Below are 21349 nucleotides of genomic sequence, written 5' to 3'. Positions count from 1 at the left end.
CTGACATTAACTACTCAATTATTACAGATAAAAAGGCACAAAACAAAGCCAACGGGTGGAATAATAACATTTGTGCGCAGCCTTTGTGTGACTAAACTTTCAGTTGTTCTATTCATTACTTTAGTGACCAAACTAGTTAAAAACTAAGCAAGTAAATAACATAATAGTTCATGATGTGGAGCTGCGTTGGATGGGCGCAGACACGTGATTGGCTCCGCGCAATTCAAAATGTGAATCCCGCGGATGGACGTTGTGTCGCGATAGGTTTCCTTTCTTCTTCTGGAGCCCTCAGCCACTTCCGGTTACATGACGACGACGGCGTCGATATGAAAAGAGAGAAGGAAAACAGGAAAATACCTTTCTTGGCGAGAACAGTGGAAAGTTAATATAAATAGCCAGATCCATATGAACGGGTTGATTATATGGCCGCGTGACTAACGATTAACCTCAAGTCAGTCTGACAGGATAACGTGCGTGCAGCGAAAGATCACCGATATTTGGAGTTTATTGTTCTTCGCCTTCTCCCTCCAGCTAAGCTATTTCTGTGTTGCCCTACCTAGCCGAGCTAGCTTACGTTAGCTAACGCTGGATGCCAACACAGTGTGTGTGTGTATTTTAGTTCTCAATTAGCAAGCGGCTATAAAGGATACCGCGCCGTTAATCCGGTCAGTTTGCAGCTGGAGTCCTCTAACCTCCTCTAGCTCGGTGACATTAGTTGGGCGAGAATGGCAACGTCGGCTCTGTACGCCTGTACGAAGTGTAACCAGCGGTACCCCTTCGAGGAGCTGTCGCAGGGCCAGCAGCTGTGCAAGGTATTTCAATGTGTGTGTGTGATCGAGGATGGCTGCAAACAGCACACAGACAGTCCCGAGCTGAAGCGGTGTGGAAGTGTGTTGTTGCCGTCTGGATGTGGCGGTGTTACAGCAAGTTAGGCTCGACTTATGTAACGAGCTTTTAGCTTTCCAACGTGGAAACGCTAATAAACTAATAATAACTGCAGTCCCGTTTAGCTCAGATCACACGAGCATGCTGTAGATTAAAGAGCAGTAACACCTTCATAGCACGCCTTTGCCTCCCCAGTGAGCCACTGAAATAAATGCTGTTAATGTGCATAGTTGCCAACTTGTTGCTCTTGTAGAGCCTCAAAGGAAGAATTGAACAGTGTTGAGCTGAGGAACAGACATCTTTTAACGGAGGGGAGGGGGGCAGTCTGGGCGCTTTGGTCCTCTAACAAGCCTTCTGTTCCCACCTCTTTTTTTCGCTTCACTGTCAGCCAGCGCTGATTCATGTATTCTATGTATTTATATTTTTGGGACAGTGTTATCACTCTGTAAGTGTCCCTCCAGCGCTGAGGAGAGTTTTCCCTCTGACAGGATCAACTGATCGACGCTACAGAGGGGATTTTAAAGTATAATAGAATGTAGAGCTGCAAAGATTAATCAATAACGTGGCAATTATTTTTATAGTCGGTTAGTTGATTTTTAGTACTTTGTTTTAAAGTCGAAAATCACTCGTTCCGGCCTCTTAAATCTGGTTGCTTCACCCCTTTTATGACCGTAAACAGAATATCTGTGGGTTGTGGACAAAACAAGACATTTGGGAAACACTGATTGACATTTTACTGACCACACAACTAATCAATAAAGAGAGAAGATGCTCAACAGATTAATCAACAATGAAAACAGCCATTAGTTTGAGCCCACGCTGCACAGCCCTACTGTGATAATGTGTTGGGGTGATTTAAGAAAAGCACTTGTGCTGCACGGTGTCATGTGCTGGTATTTCCACAGATGTTGTGACCAGGTGGTGTTCCACAGTAAGCATCAGGTTGTGCTGATATACACAACAACATGCGAGGCAGTCTTGTTTTGCAAATGTGTCCATTGCGCAATTTATTTGTCAGCGTCTGCCGACTGACGCTCATGAGAGCACTGGCATTCCTTTGCTTTGTCACCGCAGGAGTGTCGCATCGCACATCCAATAGTGAAGTGCACATACTGCAGATCTGAGTTTCAGCAGGAGAGGTGAGATACGCGCTCCCAGAGATGAATTTCAGCGTTTATTCACGCTGCTGTAGTGAATCTCTTTGCATTTAATGTCACTTGTTTTGGATGTGAACCCCTGTTTATTGTTTGCAGCAAAACCAATACAATCTGCAAGAAATGTGCCCAGAACGTCAAACAGTTTGGAACAGTGAGTAACAAGTTTTTCCTGTTTTTTTTTTTTCCTGACGCACCTTTAACTTCAGCTGATTCAAGTTATAGTCAGTGTACTTTTGTTTAAAGTCACAGTGCGGCAATGACTGGTGGTAATTCTGCACAGATGAGTGTGGCTGTCTCACACTGGAGGGGAGTAACCAAAATGTGTTGAAGAAAGGCTCAGGAGGCAGAAATCCATGCAGAAAAGGTGGTAGTTTATTAACCAAAAATGACGACGAAATGAGGAGAAAAACAAAAGTCCCAGGAAAAATTATCAAGGAGCAAAAAAAGGGGGGAAAACTACCAACAACTCTCACAACAGAGAGAGGAAGAGACTGCAGGGCTCTCCCCCTCCTCTTCAGCACAGATTTCCAGTGACCACAAAGACACCATCAGAGCGAGGGAAAATCCCAATTAGAAGACATTACAAAGGTTAACACACACCGCTCAGACAAGCAAATGAACCTGGTTAATACACTCCATCCTGTGCCTCACTTGGTCTAGGTGGCAACACAATTTTTAAATTAGCTAGTTTGTGTGCAGTAGGTGTGAACATGATGAGGAAATCTGGGCACGTGAAAAGGTGCAGAGGGAGCTTTTTCACACACATCATGGCTCTTTTGTCTGTCTTTACAGCCCAAACCCTGCCAGTACTGTAACATCATTGCAGCTTTTATCGGGACAAAGTGCCAGCGTTGTACTAACTCAGAGAAGAAATACGGACCTCCACAGACCTGTGAGCAGTGCAAACAGCAATGCGCCTTTGACCGCAAGGAGGAGGGCAGGAGAAAGGTACGGACTTTACGCACATCCAGTGTAATGTGACAGTGAATGTGTTAAAGGGAGCTGTGTGAACTCCTGTCTCTCACCTGTCTTCCAGGTGGACGGGAAACTGCTGTGCTGGCTCTGTACCCTGTCCTACCGGCGTGTCCTGCAGAAGACCAAGGAGCAGAGGAAGGGCTTCGGCTCCTCCAACTCCTCATCCCTGAACGAGAAAGACCACCACTCCAGACCTCACCATCATCACCACCACCACCAACACAGACACAGCAGCTCTCATCACAAGTATGTCCTCCTCTGTCCCTGATGTGCCACTCAGCCAGACTGTTGATGTCTGACAGAAGAATAAAATGATCTGTGTGTGTTTTATGCCAGTTTACGGATATGAAAAGTAGAAAATTGGATCCAGCCAACTCACGGTTAACTTACCTTTCACAGACTGAGTGGGAGCTTGAGTCCCGAGCAGGAGCAGGGACTGTGGAAGCAGAGGTAAACTGCTCCTTCTCATTTGAACAGACTAATATGATGATGATTGAGGTTTCAGGTCCAAATTGTACATCGCCATTTTGATTTTTTTGCAGCCATAAATCGTCTTCAATCCAGAAGGAGACTCCAAAGAAGAAACCAAAACTGGAGATGAAGCCATCCAACGGGGACAGGTAGGTGCAGCTCTGAATTTTCTCCTCCACATGTGGACTGATTCGTCTCAGGACCGGCCTCATGCTCTTCCCTCTCTGCCATCAGTAGTTCCATCACCCAGTCGATGGATTCTGGAGGAACAGACAATTTCATTCTCATCAGCCAGCTGAAAGAGGAAGTGATGTCACTCAAGAGACTTCTGCAGCAGAGGGATCAAACCATTCTAGAGAAGGACCGAAAGGTACGTTTGTCAGCATCGCCCGACCTGCGGCGCCAATGAGTCAAAGCTAATGAGTCACTGTCGTTTGCTTTCATTTGTTTGATGTATTGATCGTTAAATTCCCCTCTAGCTCACAGAGCTAAAAGCAGATTTTCAGTACCAGGAGTCCAACATGAGGGTGAAGATGAACCAAATGGAGAAATCGCACAAAGAGGCCATGGAGCAGCAGCAGGTAGGAAAACACACGATGCTTTTGTGAGAAGGTTCTTGTGGTTTGTTTGTCTTTCTTTCCTTTTTTTTTTCTATTTCCACAACCATGAAACATCCTACAGCTAACAGGTGGTGTTTCAAACATCTCAAGACACACACGCTGTATTCACTGTATCACATTTTAATGGTGATTTGAGTGCAAATGTTATCATGTACTGATGGGGATACAACTTAAACCATATTGTGTTATTAGTCATATATTATCAGTATCTGATCATATAATCTGCCTTGTGTTCCAGATATGTGCCAGTGTGATACATGTATGAGTCACTGGTTGCGTAAGGTTGTAGCCTGTTGTTATGGATACTATGTATGTGCGAGTTGAGCCATTTCCTGTCAAACTCCCAGCCGTTATTTTTTTTAATTGCGGTTGTTGTTTTGTAAATGTAACGCAGCCTCGGATGAATGATGGTACAGGAAGTGATTATAATCATTGCTAGTGTGTTTGCTGCCACTTTAAAATCACAGTCGCTTCAGGTAAATTGTAAATCTGCATTGTGATTGCACAAATGCTTCCACTAAAGTTCAGATCTAATTTGGAATTGTTTATTTCCACAGGCCAAGAACAGAGAGCTGATGAAACAAGTGGCTGCTCTCTCTAAAGGAAAAAAGTTTGACCGGACAGGAAGTTCACTGCTGCTGCCCTAACAATAGGCCGGCCAGCGGGTTACGACACAGAGCGGCTTCGTTGCTGTAACACTGTGAAAGTCTCCCTCCTGTGTTTCCTCATTGCCATCAACATCGATCGTTTCTTAATTGGTAAAGCCAGAGACCATGTTGTACATGGAAGTCAATTGTTGAATCAAAGAAACCTTTCTCTAAATGTCAACATATTTTAGATATTTTATGGCAACTTTTCCACTGGATCATAGGACGTGGCTTTGGATGGAGGATGGAGCCCTCATTTTTAACACTGCCGGGCCAAAACAAAAAGCATGGTGTGCATATGTGGATAGCATTCTGTCGACTCAGTGTATCCACTTCATTTTTATGGATGTCATGCAATTTATTTATTCGACTGTATTTCTTAGCTTTTTTTATTTCCTCACGACATACTAAGAGAATATCCCACGTTTTGGGGTTTTCTTCAATAGCAATTAGTTATATTTTTCTAAATTGATTGTGGAAGACAAGTTCTCCTTAGTGGAGACCCTGCGCAACTTTACAATGTATGCAAACATGGGAAGGGTGACCACTGAGCTGCTGCTCAGCAGACAGCAGAGATCTCTCAGTAACAATTCATCAATCGACCAGTGAACGCTTTGAAAGGCTGTCCGATTGAGAGACACCTCTCGGCCACCCTCTTTCTCACTGTGTGACAGCTGTAGTGCTTTGCTGTTTCTCTTTAGTGGAACGATTGCAATACTGCATGACGTTACTGCCATACGCCGGTTGGCATTGTGGTCAGACTTCTCCCTCCCCCCCTCCCCTTCCTTTTAATTAGTTTTTTAAGAATCACTTGTAAATGTATTACTGGGGTCAGCCATTGTATTTAAACTATTGCTTGTATCTGTTTTAGTGAGTAAAGTATGTGTATGGTAAGGCCAGTTGAAATTAACATGTCTGTAGAAGATGCTTTTTAAAGGAACACACCTGTCACCTTGCATTATTGGACTGGTTTCATACTGTGGAGTCCAGGATCACTTTTGTACTTTTTTCCAAACCAAGTGTTTTAAAACTATTAAAACTGGCTAAACTGTTCCTGTATGTTTGTTTTTATTGAGCATTTAGCTGTTGTCACTTTTAAACTTGTTAGTTTTTGCCTCTACAGTTATGATAGAATGGTATTTTCTTTAGAGAGGTTAATTAAAGAAGTAGGATAAAACACTTTAGAGTTCTAATCTAATCTAATCTAAACATATTTCACATCTGGTGCTCACAAATTGATAGCTGCATCTCACAAGAATAAAAGCACAGTCCTTAGGAATAATTTGTTTCTGCTGAGTTTCTATGTTCAGTGTGAAGAAAATGCCATCCTTACTGAAATACTTTGGTTCAGACAGATAAGAAAAGTCACAGCAAGCACAGACATGCTGTGTCCTCAAGTCTGCAGTGACTGAAAGAGGTTTTCAGTGCATAACCACATTCATTATTTTATACTCTCTGTATATCATGTACATAGCCTGGAGAGTTTATTATATTTTGTATCTTTGTATCTCAAGGTTTTGTCTACCTTGTGAACTGCCTGATTTTATCACTAAGGAAGGACAGTTGAGGATATTAGCCACAATGAAACGAAAGAAAGAAAGAAAGAAAGAAAGAAAGAAAGAAAGAAAGAAAGAAAGAAAGAAAGAAAGGAAGGCTTTTTTGAGATAATTATGGGCAGAAATTTTGCAAATTTTCACGAGGAAAGGCAGATGTTATCGGTTAGGAATGTTTATATACTGCCAAATATTACTGTGTTGATATTCCGCTTCCTTGTGGCGAATTCGAGAGTTTCCCACGTTACAGGGAGTGCTTGAACGCCTCACCGTGTCCATCCGGGTGATTACGCTAGCTGCCAGCTATCTTTGCTGAGGTAATGGTGCAGTAGTGCGCGATATTCGTAAATAAAAACAAGTTTCTACCGAACCAGCGTGTGTAAGGACTGCATTAAATGCCATTTGTGAATTTTCTTTTGACCTCACACAGCTGATACGGTCACACGTAGAAAAGATGTTTCAGTTAATGTATTAACGTTACAAGTTATTTTGTTTAGGTAACTAGCTAACTTAGCTAGGCTTAGCTGCTAATGAGCTATAGTTAACATTAGCTTTCAGCAGATACAGCAAACTGGCTAACATCCGAGTTTCTAAAATCTGAAGTTGGGTCCCGAAAGGTAAGTGTAAGATGCATCTCTAACATGTTTAATACTTTGTTTTCACCACATGGCTAGCCAGCTAGCTGATGTTGGCGAACGCAACCAGCTAACGCTGCGCTCTATTACAGTACAGATAACCTTATTGCGTTTCACTGTCACATATCTTCAGCTAACTTCAGCAGTGTATTCTTCCTACACATTTTTTGAACGATTAGAAGAGAATGAATAACTTGACCGAAATCTCAAGAGGCTGTAACGTTAGTTGATTATGGTTGCATCGCTCATGCAACCTCATTCAAGGGTCACAGTGATGTCTCCCACTGAAGTTATAGGTCACTCAGGAGAAGAAGGTGAATCAAATGTCTAAATTGAAAATGTTACCCATGTAGGATGTCGGACTCCGACAGTGACGAGGACCAAGATCGCCCTTTCTCTCTAACTGGCTTCCTCTTTGGAAATATCAACGAAGATGGACAGCTTGAGGATGACAGTGTTCTGGACAATGTGGGTGTTTCAGAGATTGCTTTCATTCATTATGGTGGAAATGATATACAACAGTGTTTTCTATGATTAACTATTAGAACTGTGTCAGCCTCCTGTTTTCACTGCTTATTTCAACTTTCTGTCATATTCCCACCTCTTTTTCCTCACCCCAGGAGTCCAAAAAGCATTTGGCTGGTTTGGGTACTCTGGGTCTGGGCTCACTCATTACAGAGATCACTGCCAATGAGGAGGATGATCAACAGGAAAGCAGAGACTCTGGTGGTGTGGATGCTGAAGGTTAGGATGAATACACATAAAGCAGCTTTGCAGTAGTTTAGCCAGGATCAGGATGGGGTGACATTTTCAGTATCTCTCCTCATCCAGGTTGGGTGAAAAGCACTGAAGATGCAGTTGATTATTCTGACATCAGTGAGGTCGCTGAGGATGAGACAAAGAAGTACCGTCAGGCCATGGGGTCTTTGCAGCCCAGCAGGAAAACAGGTGATCAACTTGCAGCTCCTTCAGTTCAGACCAAAAGATTCATGATGACACGATGATGAAACGTTGCAGCGGTGCAAACTGTCCCATTTCTACTCGACTCATATCCATCATCACTCTGCCAGTCTTTTTCTCTTTGTCACTGAACTACACAATTTTTGTACACATCGTTTATGTTTTCCCCGTTTCATCAAAACTAGAAATGCAGCTGTAGCAAGTAACTCACAATCATTATCCTCATTCATATTTTAAGATGCTAAAAATTATATCCAGTTACAAAAAAGCCTTGAAAAGCAGACAGCTAGACTGGAAGTAGAGAGACCTCATTTCTGTGGAAACAATACACCGTCTCCTCTAGTCCCTTTAGTGTAAACTGGCAGGTTTTCAAACACTGCAGACCTGCGCCGTTTCATTGGGAAACTTTGCTCTGAACGGACCTTTAGACTCACATTTGTGTTTGATATATTGTTCGCCTCATAGACTCAATTAAGAATTATGCATTTACCTTTTTCTGCTCTGTACTTCTTTTCTAGAGATGCATAAAATTGATCTAAACTTTTGTTGTTGGAATTTCGGTTAAGGTTGTTATTTATTTTAATGTAAAGATTTTTTCTAACTCCTTAATCTTAGATGATGAGGACGATTATGATGCAGATTGCGAGGATATTGATTCTAAGCTCATGCCTCCTCCACCACCACCAAGTCTTCCTACATCAGCTAAGAAAGAGGAACCCTCCCCTCAAACCACTAACGGTAAGGATGTGTTTACTCAGAGAGTTAGTCCCTAAACTCAATAGTAATTCAGGATAGGTTCAGGTATTTTAGATCAAAATTTTCTGAAGATAATGTGTGATTGTCTTTCCTGTTGCTTTCTCTGCTCACAGTTGGGGAAGAGGGTGATGGCATCATCCTTCCCTCCATCATTGCGCCATCCTCTACGGGTGATAAGGTTGACTTCAGCAGCTCCTCAGACTCTGAGTCAGAAACTGACCGTCCCTGCCAGGGCTTGGGGTCTGGAGGCCCCCCAGATAGGCTCAACCTCCCTCTTGCTGGGATCATGCAGAAAGATGCTGCCAAAGCACTGCCAGGTGTCACAGAGCTCTTTCCAGAGTTCAGGCCTGGAAAGGTAAAGCATCATTAAGGCCCTGTGATTTCTGTGATGCAGAAAACACAGAAAAAAAATGGAATCATGGAATTTCAAAATAAAAGCCCCCTCGGATGACAAAGTGTGCTTAAAAGTAAAACAGAAAAATTAAAGACAGAAAAAGTAGAAAACACAGAATTTGTTTATTAAATGAATTTGTCAATGAAAACAGATTTCATACGGCTTTACAGGCACTGTCCTGAGCTGAAGCATGTCCTTCCACATGCTGAATGTTTATTTTAGTCATCATTTTAAAATGAAGGGGTTCACTGACACCCGCTGTCCACCAGGTTCTTCGGTTCTTGCGGCTGTTTGGTCCTGGAAAAAACATGCCATCGGTTTGGAGGAGTGCCCGCAGGAAGAAGAAGCGGAAGCACCGAGACCCTCAGCCTGGGACACCTCCTCCAGAAGGAGAGCCCACAGAGCAAAGCCAGGAGAAGAAGTCCGGATGGATTTCTGAGCACGCAGCCCCTCCACCCCCGGAACAGTGTCTCTCTGATGATGAGGTAACTCTTTCAGTGTTATGAGCTACTGTAGGCTCTCATAGTGCAAGCTCGTCGTAATCTGTCATATGTCATTGCATCCGGCACTTGACACGTGTCTCTCTACCATCCAGATAACCATGATGGCTCCAATAGAATCTAAGTTCTCCCAAACTTGTGGTGATGGAGACAAGGAAGCAGAGTCTCGACCTAAAGTAGCAGAATGGAGATATGGTCCAGCCCAGCTCTGGTACGACATGCTCGGTGTCTCTGAGGATGGAAGCAACTTTAACTACGGCTTCAAGCTTAAAGACAAGAACTCCAGTGAGGCTGAGAAGCAAGACGCACCGTTAGAAATGACTGAGAGCGCATCTGAGGTATGCAGACATTAACATCTGTAGCCATAACATGACAGTTGTACTGATTTTGTCGCTAATATCTTGCATATTACATCTCTAGTTTGTGAGGCGAGACAGTGACGCTGAAGACGATGCTAATGAAGATGGAGATAAGGATAAACAAGCCCTTGAGAACGAAGTCTTCCTGATGGTCACTCAGCTGCAATGGGAGGACGATATTATCTGGAACGGGGAGGAAGTAAAACACAAGGGCACCAAGACTCAGCGAGCCAGCCTGGCGGGGTGGCTGCCCTCGAGCATGACCCGCAATGCCAACGCTTATAATGCTCAGCAGGGTGAGACGGCAGGAAAAAATACAGAAGTAAATCTTGCAAATAGCATACTGTACCCAGGTGATGTTTACACAACCTGAAAGACATCGTAGGCAGTGTATGAGCGAACAGTGATAAATGATGGTGGAGCAGCGTGCTGTAATATTTCATGTGCCTAAAATAAATAATCTGTTTAATCTTACAGGTCTGACAAGAAGTAATTCCCAGCTGGTGCCACCTACACCCCCACCCATGCCCAAAGCATCTTCAATCTCTGGCTCTAAGAGGGAAAAAAACAGCCACGATAATCAGGGTGAGTTTATTTGTAGGTCACAATACAAACTAGAAAGGCACTTGAGCGCAGACCTCCGCCAAGGCCAATAGTCCAGTCTTCTATCATATGCAAATCTGCGAGCACAAGCTTAACAATATTATTTATTGTTCTTGTTAAGCATAAAGTTTGAACATTTTTCCTTAATATCTCTAGTGGAGTTCAATGCAGACTGTTCACATTTAGGTGTGAGTGTTATGAGTTGCATGATACTGGTGTATTTCCGTTTGCATAAACACACCTCAGGTTGAGAAAAAAGCGTTGTTACAATTCTACCAGTTCTCCCATAAAACCACTGTCGTTGAACAATAACAGCCTGCCATCTGTATGAAGTTTGAGCAACTGCATGTGTCGATTACTGGTACCCGTGAATGTGGCTTGTGGTATAGAGTCATGTCCTCAAGCTAAATTCTCATTTTCTGTATTGTCTTTATTTGGTTTTGTCCCACTGCAGCCTCTCAGGAAGAAGACTCCCCCTGGTTCTCCATTTTCCCCATCGACAATGAGGAGTTAGTGTACGGACGTTGGGAAGATAACATTATCTGGGATGATCAGGAGATGGATCACTTGCTCATACCACCAGTTCTTACATTGGACCCTAATGATGAAAATATCATCCTAGGTGAGGGGCATGTCTTTTTCTTTTTTTAAAAGCAGCACAGTCATTTATGTGGCATACATTTATTTTGTGATGTAAACAATACACTATACAGCTGTATCTTCCTAAAAAAAGGGCAGAGCCTGTAGACCAGCATTGCAAAGACTGTGGGGAATCTGCATATTTTGGTGCATATTACGGGTGCAAGCCATACTTGCACAGGGTAAACATGTTTTGATTTTTAGTCTGCTAACAAGCTACACACCGATGTTTCTTGCAGAAATTCCTAACGAAAAGGAGGAGATGACTTCCCACTCCCCATCAAAGGAGAATAAGAAGGAAACAGCAATCAAAAAGAGCCGCATCCTGCTGGGGAAGACTGGGGTGATAAAAGATGAGCCACAGCAGGTACGCTGCCTCATCAGGGCAGGCGAAGACGTGCGTTTCATTATATGAAATGACAGATTCCAAGGTCTGCATCTTCAATGGAGTTGTGGACCATTTGAAACAGAAAATGGTAATATATGTCTCTAATAAGGAAGATCAAGGCAGCATAATGAAGGAGCAGGTGTGGTGAAATGAAATAATGTGCCTGAGGCTCCAAAATACGATTATGCGGAGCATAATAACAATAACAATCCAGTTGAAATGTAGAAAGCTAGATAGATAGCTTTCATTGGCATTACTTACAGTGGAAAAATGTGGTTTGTCTCAACTCAGAACATGTCCCAGCCTGAAGTGAAGGACCCCTGGAACCTCTCCAATGATGAGTTCTACTATCCTAAACAACAAGGCCTGAGGGGGACCTTCGGTGGCAACATCATTCAGGTACGCACTCAATAAATGCTGTAAAGATAAAGCTGACAGGACATGATCGTCCTGGAGATGCTTTGAATTGTAATTTACAGAAAAAAATATTGTGACAGAATCCTGCCATCATTAGATGCAGCTGAGGTCTAGAAAGGCGTGTCATTTGATCGTGTACATTTTCTGTCCTCATAACAGCACTCCATCCCGGCTCTGGAACTGAGGCAGCCCTTCTTCCCCACTCACATGGGGCCCATGAAGCTGCGCCAGTTTCATCGACCGACTCTGAAGAAGTACTCATTTGGAGCTTTGGCTCAGCCGGGGCCCCACGCTGTCCAGCCGCTGCTCAAACACATAAAGAAGAAGGCCAAGGTGGAGCGCTGCTCAAAACAAGCATTATCACTCTGTTAACATTCACATAACACTGTAGTGTTTTGACCAGGGGTGTACTGAGTGGATGTTTTGTGCGTGCGTGTGTAGATGCGAGAGCAGGAGCGGCAGGCATCAGGAGGAGGGGACATGTTCTTCATGCGCACCCCACAGGACTTGACAGGCAAAGATGGAGATCTGATCCTGGCAGAGTACAGTGAGGAATACGCTCCTCTCATCATGCAGGTCGGCATGGCCACCAAGATCAAGAACTACTACAAAAGGGTGAGCCTCGTCTTTTGCTTTGCACTCATCATCTAAACTTTTGTTGTTTTTGTTTGTCTAATAGTGGAGGCTTTTTAAAGTCATTTTAATTGTCACATTTATTTCAATTTGAAGAATGTTTTTCATTCTGGTGTAAATTTAAGATCATCAGATTCAACTTAATGAAACTTACAAATCCCAAATGTTGTGCTCGTCACTTGTTTGTTGGATGGAGTTGTTAAAACACATTATTACATTGTATTACTCATTATTACTGTATTCCTCAGAAACCTGGAAAGGATCCTGGAGCACCTGACTGTAAATATGGAGAGACTGTGTACTGCCACACGTCCCCTTTCCTGGGTTCTTTGCATCCTGGACAGTTGCTCCAGGTCAGCAATGTCACAGTCAAAGATTCAGTGTGCAGATGAGATAAATATGACCGCTGGTCTGTTGTTGTGGAAAACCCTGAGATTGTATGTCTTTTTCTCTTAGGCGTTTGAAAACAACCTTTTCCGTGCTCCGATCTACCTGCACAAGATGCCAGAGACTGATTTCTTGGTTCTACGAACGCGACACGGGTACTACATTAGAGAGATCGTGGACATTATTGTAGTTGGTCAGGAGTGCCCATTGTTTGAAGTTCCAGGTCCAAACTCCAAACGAGCCAACACTCACATCAGAGACTTCCTACAGGTGTGTTCATCTGCCTGAGCTCTCCCACAAACCTGTGCCGCTGTTGTTGCAAATGCTCAACTGTCACGTCCGTATTCTGCAGGTGTTCATTTACCGCTTGTTCTGGAAGAGCAAGGATCGGCCCCGGAGGATCCGCATGGAGGATATAAAGAAAGCTTTCCCCTCTCACTCGGAGAGCAGCATCAGGAAACGACTAAAACTCTGCGCTGACTTCAAACGTACAGGTAGAGCAGGCTCAGTGGTTTACTCTGCGCTCCCCTGTATGTGCACCATTCAGCGATCATAATCATTTGTTGGACTAATCTATAGCCCAGGTGTGTGATAGCAGGACAATGTTGAGGTTATAAAGAGTCAGTTTGAAGCTGCAGGAGCTCAACCGTGTGTGCCTTGAACTGACAGGCAGGAATCTGAGCAGGGAAAGAGCTTTTTATGCCTACTGTGGATTTTACTGCAGAGGTAAGATGTAGTCTAAGGATAGCACACACGGCACAATGTTTAGCATTTACTTCATCGAATCATGGTTTTCTACTAACATGTATCTATAATGGAAACTGATAAGGACGAGATTGTGGTTTTTGCTTATAATACTGCATTCTTTAATCTAGAATAAGGCTGCAGGTAAGAGAACATGTCTAACGGTGTCTTCGTGCCAGGGATGGACTCTAACTGGTGGGTGCTGAAGCCTGACTTCAGATTGCCTACAGAGGAGGAGATCAGGGCCATGGTGTCTCCAGAGCAGTGCTGCGCTTATTATAGCATGCTGGTGGCAGAGCAGAGACTCAAGGTAACAGGGTTTTCCTCGAAATCACTTGAGATGGTTAAGACAAGTGAGGGCTGTGGCACAGCTTCATTGCAAGTTATTTTACGCCTTTAGGACGCTGGATACGGTGAGAAGTCCTTCTTCGCTCCAGAAGAGGAGAACGAAGAGGACTTTCAAATGAAGATTGATGACGAGGTATTGATCCGAGTGCTCCCTCATAATGAAGCAGAGTGTTCCAGACCTGAGATAACTAAAAAAACCTTCAGATATAAACTGTGCTGATCCTGTCTCACACACCTTAGGTGCGGACAGCTCCTTGGAACACAACAAGAGCCTTCATTTCTGCCATGAAGGGGAAATGTCTGTTGGAGGTCACAGGTGTGGCTGACCCCACAGGCTGCGGAGAGGGTTTCTCCTACGTCAAAGTGCCCAACAAGCCCACGCAACAGAAGGTCTGACCACGCAAAGCAAATGTCTGCCACCCCATGCTCTGCTTTGTGTAAGTATAGAGAGTGAAATCTTTGTTGTCCTGTGCGCTTTTTCAGGATGACAAAGAGCCACAGCCTGCCAAGAAGACAGTGACGGGGACAGACGCTGACCTGAGGAGGCTCTCGCTAAAGAATGCCAAGCAGCTGCTGCGCAAGTTCGGTGTTCCAGAGGAGGAGGTAAGGCCACAGTGATGTGCTCCTGTAGGACACGTCTTTTATTCACTCGACATGGGACATCTGCAAGAACTTTGTCGTTGTTAGTGGGGACATACGCGAGAAAGGCACGTGGATTTGCTTTGAGGGTGGGGTTTTTTCACCTTATCTCTCAGGCTTGTTCAATTGCTTGTGTGTTTGTGTGCGTTAGATCAAGAAGCTCTCACGCTGGGAGGTGATTGATGTGGTGAGAACCATGTCCACAGAGCAGGCGCGTTCAGGCGAGGGACCCATGAGCAAGTTTGCCAGAGGCTCTCGCTTCTCTGTAGCTGAGCACCAGGAGCGCTACAAGGAGGAGTGCCAGAGGATCTTTGACCTGCAGAACAAGTGAGGCTCTTACTTAGGTTTATACATTATTCAGGATTCTGTCTGAACATCCCTTGAGTCCTTTTCCTTGTTGCACCTCCACCACAGAGTGTTAGAGTCAACAGAGGTGCTCTCCACAGACACAGACAGCAGCTCGGCAGAGGACAGTGACTTTGAGGAGATGGGGAAGAACATTGAGAACATGCTGCAGAACAAGAAGACCAGCTCCCAGCTTTCCCGTGAGAGGGAGGAGCAGGAGAGAAAGGAACTGCAGAGGATGCTGATGGGCGAGGAGAGCGATCGGGACAACAAGGGACGCAAGGAGCGGCGGAAGGGCTTGTGTGAGTCTGTGTTTCTGACAGAGTGCGCTGGGGATATATCCACATTAGCGTGTCTCTAACTGTAAGCTTTGCTTCCCTTCACTCTATAGCCAGCTCCTTATCCACCAGCTCCCACAAGGACGATGACACGTCCTCCGTCACCAGCCTAAACTCCTCGGCCACAGGGCGGCGACTCAAAATCTACCGCACCTTCAGGGATGAGGACGGCAAGGAATATGTCCGCTGCGAGACAGTACGCAAGGCTTCAGTCATCGACGCCTACACCAGGATCAGAACCACCAAGGACGATGAATTCATGTGAGTCTGTCACTGATCAAACAGCGAGCCGTCTTGTCTAACATTGGGTGTTTGATCCCATCGGTCTGTTTTATAACCATGGCATCTGTACAGCTTGTTGGTGATTGTTGCTTGATGATAATGTTATAGTTCAAAAAATGATTTTGAAAAGTCTGCTCTGCTACTTTTATCATACTTTCAGTACTTTTATGATTAGTATGCAAATAAGTTTTGATGTGGCTGCACACAAAGTACTTTTTAAAACATCCAGTTAAATGTTAAATTCGTGCTTCTCTATATAAATATGCTTTCTAAAAAGTCAGGCTTGTTAATAGTGAAGCATCTAATGCGAAGCAGCAGGTCAGTCTAATGTCACTGGATTCTCTGTGGTGGAGATGAATGGAGCTCATTAAAGAGAAAGCCAGAGAGCTTACTTTGTAGAGATGCCACTTCATTAGATTCATGTCATGATCACAACTGAACCGGTGAATGCTAAACAGCCAATAATGTGCATCTTTGTGGCTGCAGACGAAAGTTTGCCCTCTTTGATGAGCAGCACCGAGAGGAGATGAGGAAGGAGCGCCGGCGTATTCAGGAGCAGCTGAGGAGACTGAAGAGAAACCAGGAGAAAGACAAGATCAAGGGTCCTCCAGAGAAGAAGGCCAAGAAGGTCAAAGAGAGACCAGACCTCAAGGTAAAAGTAAGCCTGCTGATTTCATACTATACTCTTTCTTTTTCCTCACCAGCTCTTTGGTGCCCAGTTAAATGCAAACCTATGGCCAATATACTTTCCATTGATATCATCATATAGCACAGGCAAATTATTTGTCATGTTCCTTAATGTTTGCCTCTTTTCGCTAGCTAAAGTGCGGAGCGTGTGGAGCCATCGGACACATGAGGACCAACAAGTTCTGCCCACTGTACTATCAGACCAACGCCCCGCCTTCTAACCCAGTCGCCATGACAGAGGAGCAGGAAGAGGAGCTGGAAAAGACCGTCATCCACAACGACAACGAGGAGCTGATCAAGGTCGAGGGCACCAAGATCGTGCTGGGCAAACAGCTCATCGAGAGGTAGCTGACTGTCCTCGTTCCTCCTCCCTTAACATTATCAAAGATACTCTGAGCTGCACCCTCACAATGTTAATCTTCCTACAGTGCTGATGAGGTGCGCCGAAAGTCTTTAGTGCTCAAGTTCCCCAAGCAACAGCTCCCACCAAAGAAGAAGAGACGTGTAGGCAGCGCTGTGCACTGTGACTACCTCAATGTAAGCAGTATTGTACAGCGTGTTCCAGCACAGTTTGAACTGAGAGACCTTTTCGACGATCTTTTACACTTTCTCTCTTTAAATATCCATAGAAACCACACAAGGCCATCCACCGCAGACGCACTGACCCCATGGTGACCTTGTCTTCTGTGCTTGAGAGCATCATCAATGACATGCGGGATCACCCCAACGTAAGATCCGTCAGGCACACACTCCCTCATCCACCACAGTGCTTCAGCGTTCCCGCTCACCTCTTTCACTGCTCTGCTATCTTATCATTACTCCCTCTGTCTCCTCCGTGTAGACATATCCCTTCCACACACCCGTCAATGCCAAGGTCGTGAAGGACTACTATAAGATCATCACGCGGCCCATGGACCTGCAGACGCTGAGGGAGAATGTACGGAAGCGGATGTACCCGTCAAGGGAGGAGTTCCGTGAAGCGGTGGAAGTTATCGTCAAAAACAGCGCCACCTACAATGGTAAAGTCATGAGAGCATGTGTATCTCTTGAAAACAGACTCAGGTGTTGCTCTCGTATCAGTTAGACTTTCAGTTTAAACCCACATCAAAGTGTTAAGACGTCTGTTTTTCTGCCGACAGGTGCGAAACATCCAATAACACAGGTCGCACAGTCCATGCTGGACCTGTGCGATACAAAACTGAAGGAGGTGAGAGTTCATGTGTTTTGTCTTGTTTCACATATTCATGCCTCTCGCTGATTTCCACATAAACCATTAAACCTGTGTGTGTCTGTGTGTGCGTGCAGAAGGAGGACAGGCTGGTGAGGCTGGAGAAAGCCATCAACCCCTTGCTGGACGATGACGATCAGGTGGCCTTCTCCTTCATCCTGGACAACATCGTGACCCAGAAAATGATGCTGGTTCCTGATGTGAGTCATCCTTTCTTCTTCTGTTTTCTTAACTCAGTCAGTTAGAGAGCAGTGATAAGATCACGTGCAGAATAAGTTAATGATCTGCTTCTGTTTCTTTGATTCCTTCACTGCAGTCATGGCCGTTTCACCATCCTGTCAACAAGAAGTTTGTGCCTGATTACTATAAGGTGATTGTTAACCCCATGGATCTGGAGAGCATCCGCAAGGTGAGTCATACAAGGTGTCAACCTTGAACCAGGCGTAATCATTTAGATTTCAGATATCAGCAATACAAAGAAGCTAAACTGAAAATATGCCTCTTTGTGTATTTGTATCTCATGGTTCAACAGAACATCTCCAAACACAAATACCAGAACCGAGACGCGTTCCTTTCAGACGTCAGCCACATCCACACCAACAGTATAAAGTACAACGGTAAAGGTGTTATCATCACTGTTATCATTCCCTCTGAGGATGGCCTTTTTGAAAACTGCCAGAACTACAGTTCTATAGTAAAGCTGTTGTCTGAAGCAAAAATACTCTTTGTGTGTCTTTCACAGGCCCAGACAGTCCTTACACCAAAACAGCCCTGGAGATCGTCAATGTGTGCAAGCAAACGCTGGCAGAGGTATTTTGAGTCTGAGGCTGTTGCATATTATTAGAGCAGATGCAAAACAATGCTGGGAACAATGTGAAGGCATTTTTAAAAACGCAACTTTATAACAAGCCTTCATCTAATGAGCAGCTATCCCTCCTGGTTGGTGCAGAGAATAGTTTAAAAAGCATATACTGGCAGGTAAACTTAGACAACACAGAGGGGTTAACTTGAAATATAGTGACACATCTTTTATCTATTTTTATGAGCGGGAAAAACACCAGCCAGTGTTGTAATGGCCTGTTTTTGTGCCTCATAGTATGACGAGCACTTGACGCAGTTGGAGAAGGACATCTCTACTGCTAAAGAAGCAGCTCTCGATGCCGCAGACTTGGAGTGTCTAGACCCAATGACGCCTGGACCGTACACACCGCAGGTAGGAGTGCAGCCAGAGGTGCTTTCCTGGGTATCTTGTGAGGCTGACAATTGGCTTTAGGCCTCCAGCTGTTTGGAACGTGCCACACCGGGTAGTCTCAGCTTTCCTCCTTGCAGTAGTCTCCTCGCCACACCTTGTAGTGCTCCCAGCCCTTGTATTTCTTTGCTCGTTCTCTGCACTAACTCTTTTCCAGACTTTCACGTTTCATCTCCGCAATCTAGTTTCCTCACTTTAGCGTCTCATTTCTCCCATCCAACCTTTCTCCTTCGCTCCTGCCGTCCTGTCCTGTTTCTCCGTATGTGTGTGTGCCGCTCTGTGTGGTGTTGGCCAGCCTGCTGATCTGTTTGACAGCGGGGCTTCAGGGAGTCTGCCCAGAGAGACCAGCAGCCTGTTCTCTGAGGGACCTCTAGTGGTTGCTCCAGAGAAGAGAGGGGGGCAGGTATGGAGAGAGACAGAAATAAGGCTTGCAACCACATGCCACCCCTCCTCAAACTATCCTCAGAGCCACCTTTCTCACACTAGAACATTACAGATAACTTTACAGTGTAAACTGAGAGTAGTTCTTTGCTTCTGTTGTTCTCAGACTTTTATCCTCTTTCCCCTCAGGGTCGCCACCTTAGAAGACCTGGAGAGGAGGAGTCAGATGTGGACATTGAGGGCTTTGAGGAGGAAGATGACGGCAAACCCAAGACTCCCGCTCCTGTAAGAAAGCCAGATTTACTGAAAGGTTATGCAGGCTTATGTGAGGTCACCACTGCTGTAAATTTAGAGATTTATGCAAGTAACTAGTGTATATCAATCAATCAATCTTTATTTCAGACTCAAAAGTAGGTCCATATAAAAATAATACAAACAAACAACAACAAAAACAAACAAGACAAAAACACACACACCTATCAGTCGATTAAATGTTCACATCAGGCCATTACTGTGGCCTAAAATGATCATTTAACATTGTAGTTGGGTGGCCTGATTCAGTTGAGATGTGTTTTTTTTTTCAGTAATTTTCATAATTTTGTTTACCTGCGAGTAATTTGTTAACCCTATCCTTTTAGGCAGAGGATGCAGATGGAGATCTAGAGGACGAAGATGATGAAGAGGAGATGTTGCTGCCAATTCGCAGGCGGGTGCATGACCAGGAGGAAGAGGAGGAGGAGGAAGAAGAGGACGGGACGTCTAACCGGCCAGCCCAAGCCAGCGTGCTGTACCAGGACCTGCTCATGTCTGACGGAGAGGATGATGCCAGCGAAGAGGAGGGCGACAACCCTTTCTCCTGTAAGTCCACCCGCAGCACCGAGCACAGTCATTTAGAATATGTTGTGCTGCAAATGTTCACACGTTGCCATTGCTTGTCCCCTCCAGCCATACACCTGTCAGAGAGTGGGAGCGACTCTGACAGAGAGCTGGATGTGCGACCTGCACCTCCACGGAGAGCTCAGGAGACGGCTCGCATGGGTATGGAGCAGGACGAGAGCATGATGTCATATGAAGGGGATGTGCCCGATGAGCACCACATGGAAGACAGCAACGTCAGGTACAACTGGCCGAGGAGCCAATAATACTCAGTATTATTATACAACAGTACTCAGGAAGTACTTTCACCATGTTGCACCGGTGGAACAGTTTTCATGTGAAGTAGCAGCAGCAGGAAATGTCGTATTAGCAGTAACTTATGCATCTGTTGCAGTTACGGCAGTTACGAGGAGACAGAGAGCCGGAGTCAGCTGCAGCCCTCCAGCATGGGAAACGGAGAAGACTACGGCATCAGCGAGGAGGAGGAGGAAGATGAAGAAGATGAAGCGCGGAGGAGAGGCCCAGCTGTGCTCTCCCAGGTCCAGCTCAGTGAAGACGAGGAGAGTGAAGAGTTCAGATCTATAGGAGGAGACAGCGACATGGACTCTGACAATTAGCCCAGTTTTCTTTTTCTTTTTTTAATAAGCAGCATCAAGAAAACATTGTTTATAATCCCAGTTTTGAACCTGAGAAAGAAGAGATTTCTCAGGATTATGTTTTGTACATTGTTCTTATTCTGTAAATGATGGTTAATGTTTCTGGCTTCTGCCTGTACCTGCAGTGAAGGATACAACACAGCAGATTGTAAATTTAAGTTTGCCTTTTACATGTTGAGTGAATATTATGATGTTTCTTGACATGGAGATGTGTGTTCAGCTGTTTTGTCCTTTTTCACTCATTCATATTGTGCGCTCACAAGTAGTTAAGCAACTCAGTTGTTTACACCCAACGGATTGACACCAAAATAAACATAGTGAAGATTAACAATCAACTCTTTCTTTAAAAATAGACCATGATATCTCTCCTTCCTGTCTGCTTCAGACACGTCCTTACATTGAAACGAAAAAGATATCACTCAGGACAAGCCGAGTTTATCTACATAGAATAATTACAGATGCTTTGTGTTGAGGCGAGGTCACAAACCACAAGGTTCACAGTGCCTCAGCAAACAAAAGATTACAAGGTCCAACATGACTGGGCTGGGTTATATGATTTTCTTCATTGTGGTCAGTGGTTGGAAATCATGCCGGCCA

General features: G+C 44.6%; 2 protein-coding genes across 8 annotated transcripts; both read left to right on the top strand.

Moving 5' to 3' along the window:
• The first annotated feature begins 272 nt into the window (after positions 1 to 272).
• fam76b (family with sequence similarity 76 member B) lies at positions 273 to 5808 on the top strand. Its single transcript, XM_070983549.1, has 10 exons — positions 273 to 812; positions 1960 to 2024; positions 2139 to 2193; positions 2835 to 2990; positions 3079 to 3263; positions 3417 to 3467; positions 3560 to 3637; positions 3723 to 3858; positions 3968 to 4069; positions 4666 to 5808. The coding sequence occupies exons 1-10, from the start codon at positions 726 to 728 to the stop codon at positions 4753 to 4755; spliced, it is 1005 nt and encodes a 334-aa protein (XP_070839650.1). The 5' UTR covers positions 273 to 725; the 3' UTR covers positions 4756 to 5808.
• Positions 5809 to 6590: 782 nt separating this feature from the next.
• Positions 6591 to 21097, top strand: taf1 (TAF1 RNA polymerase II, TATA box binding protein (TBP)-associated factor). 7 transcript variants are annotated; one of them, XM_070982620.1, is made up of 41 exons: positions 6594 to 6925; positions 7297 to 7411; positions 7564 to 7687; positions 7775 to 7891; positions 8519 to 8641; positions 8773 to 9014; positions 9323 to 9538; positions 9649 to 9891; positions 9974 to 10208; positions 10390 to 10497; positions 10970 to 11137; positions 11394 to 11521; positions 11834 to 11941; positions 12119 to 12292; positions 12401 to 12574; positions 12841 to 12945; positions 13049 to 13249; positions 13332 to 13473; positions 13903 to 14033; positions 14124 to 14204; positions 14312 to 14461; positions 14555 to 14674; positions 14862 to 15037; positions 15125 to 15357; positions 15447 to 15654; positions 16162 to 16333; positions 16495 to 16706; positions 16791 to 16899; positions 16992 to 17090; positions 17204 to 17381; positions 17502 to 17569; positions 17668 to 17790; positions 17907 to 17999; positions 18123 to 18207; positions 18333 to 18400; positions 18687 to 18803; positions 19135 to 19242; positions 19410 to 19505; positions 19859 to 20078; positions 20166 to 20337; positions 20491 to 21097. In XM_070982620.1, the coding sequence occupies exons 2-41, from the start codon at positions 7298 to 7300 to the stop codon at positions 20711 to 20713; spliced, it is 5964 nt and encodes a 1987-aa protein (XP_070838721.1). In that variant the 5' UTR covers positions 6594 to 6925; position 7297; the 3' UTR covers positions 20714 to 21097. The 7 variants fall into 7 exon arrangements, with proteins under 7 accessions (XP_070838725.1, XP_070838721.1, XP_070838723.1 ...); XM_070982622.1 differs by having other exon boundaries at positions 16162 to 16327; positions 20491 to 21096; XM_070982621.1 differs by having other exon boundaries at positions 16162 to 16327; positions 18123 to 18213; positions 20491 to 21086.
• The last annotated feature ends 252 nt before the right edge of the window (positions 21098 to 21349 follow it).

This window comes from Chaetodon trifascialis, chromosome 16 (assembly GCF_039877785.1).
Source record: "Chaetodon trifascialis isolate fChaTrf1 chromosome 16, fChaTrf1.hap1, whole genome shotgun sequence".
In the NCBI taxonomy this organism is placed as follows: domain Eukaryota; kingdom Metazoa; phylum Chordata; class Actinopteri; order Chaetodontiformes; family Chaetodontidae; genus Chaetodon; species Chaetodon trifascialis.
This window is presented reverse-complemented; position numbering and strand designations above follow the sequence as displayed.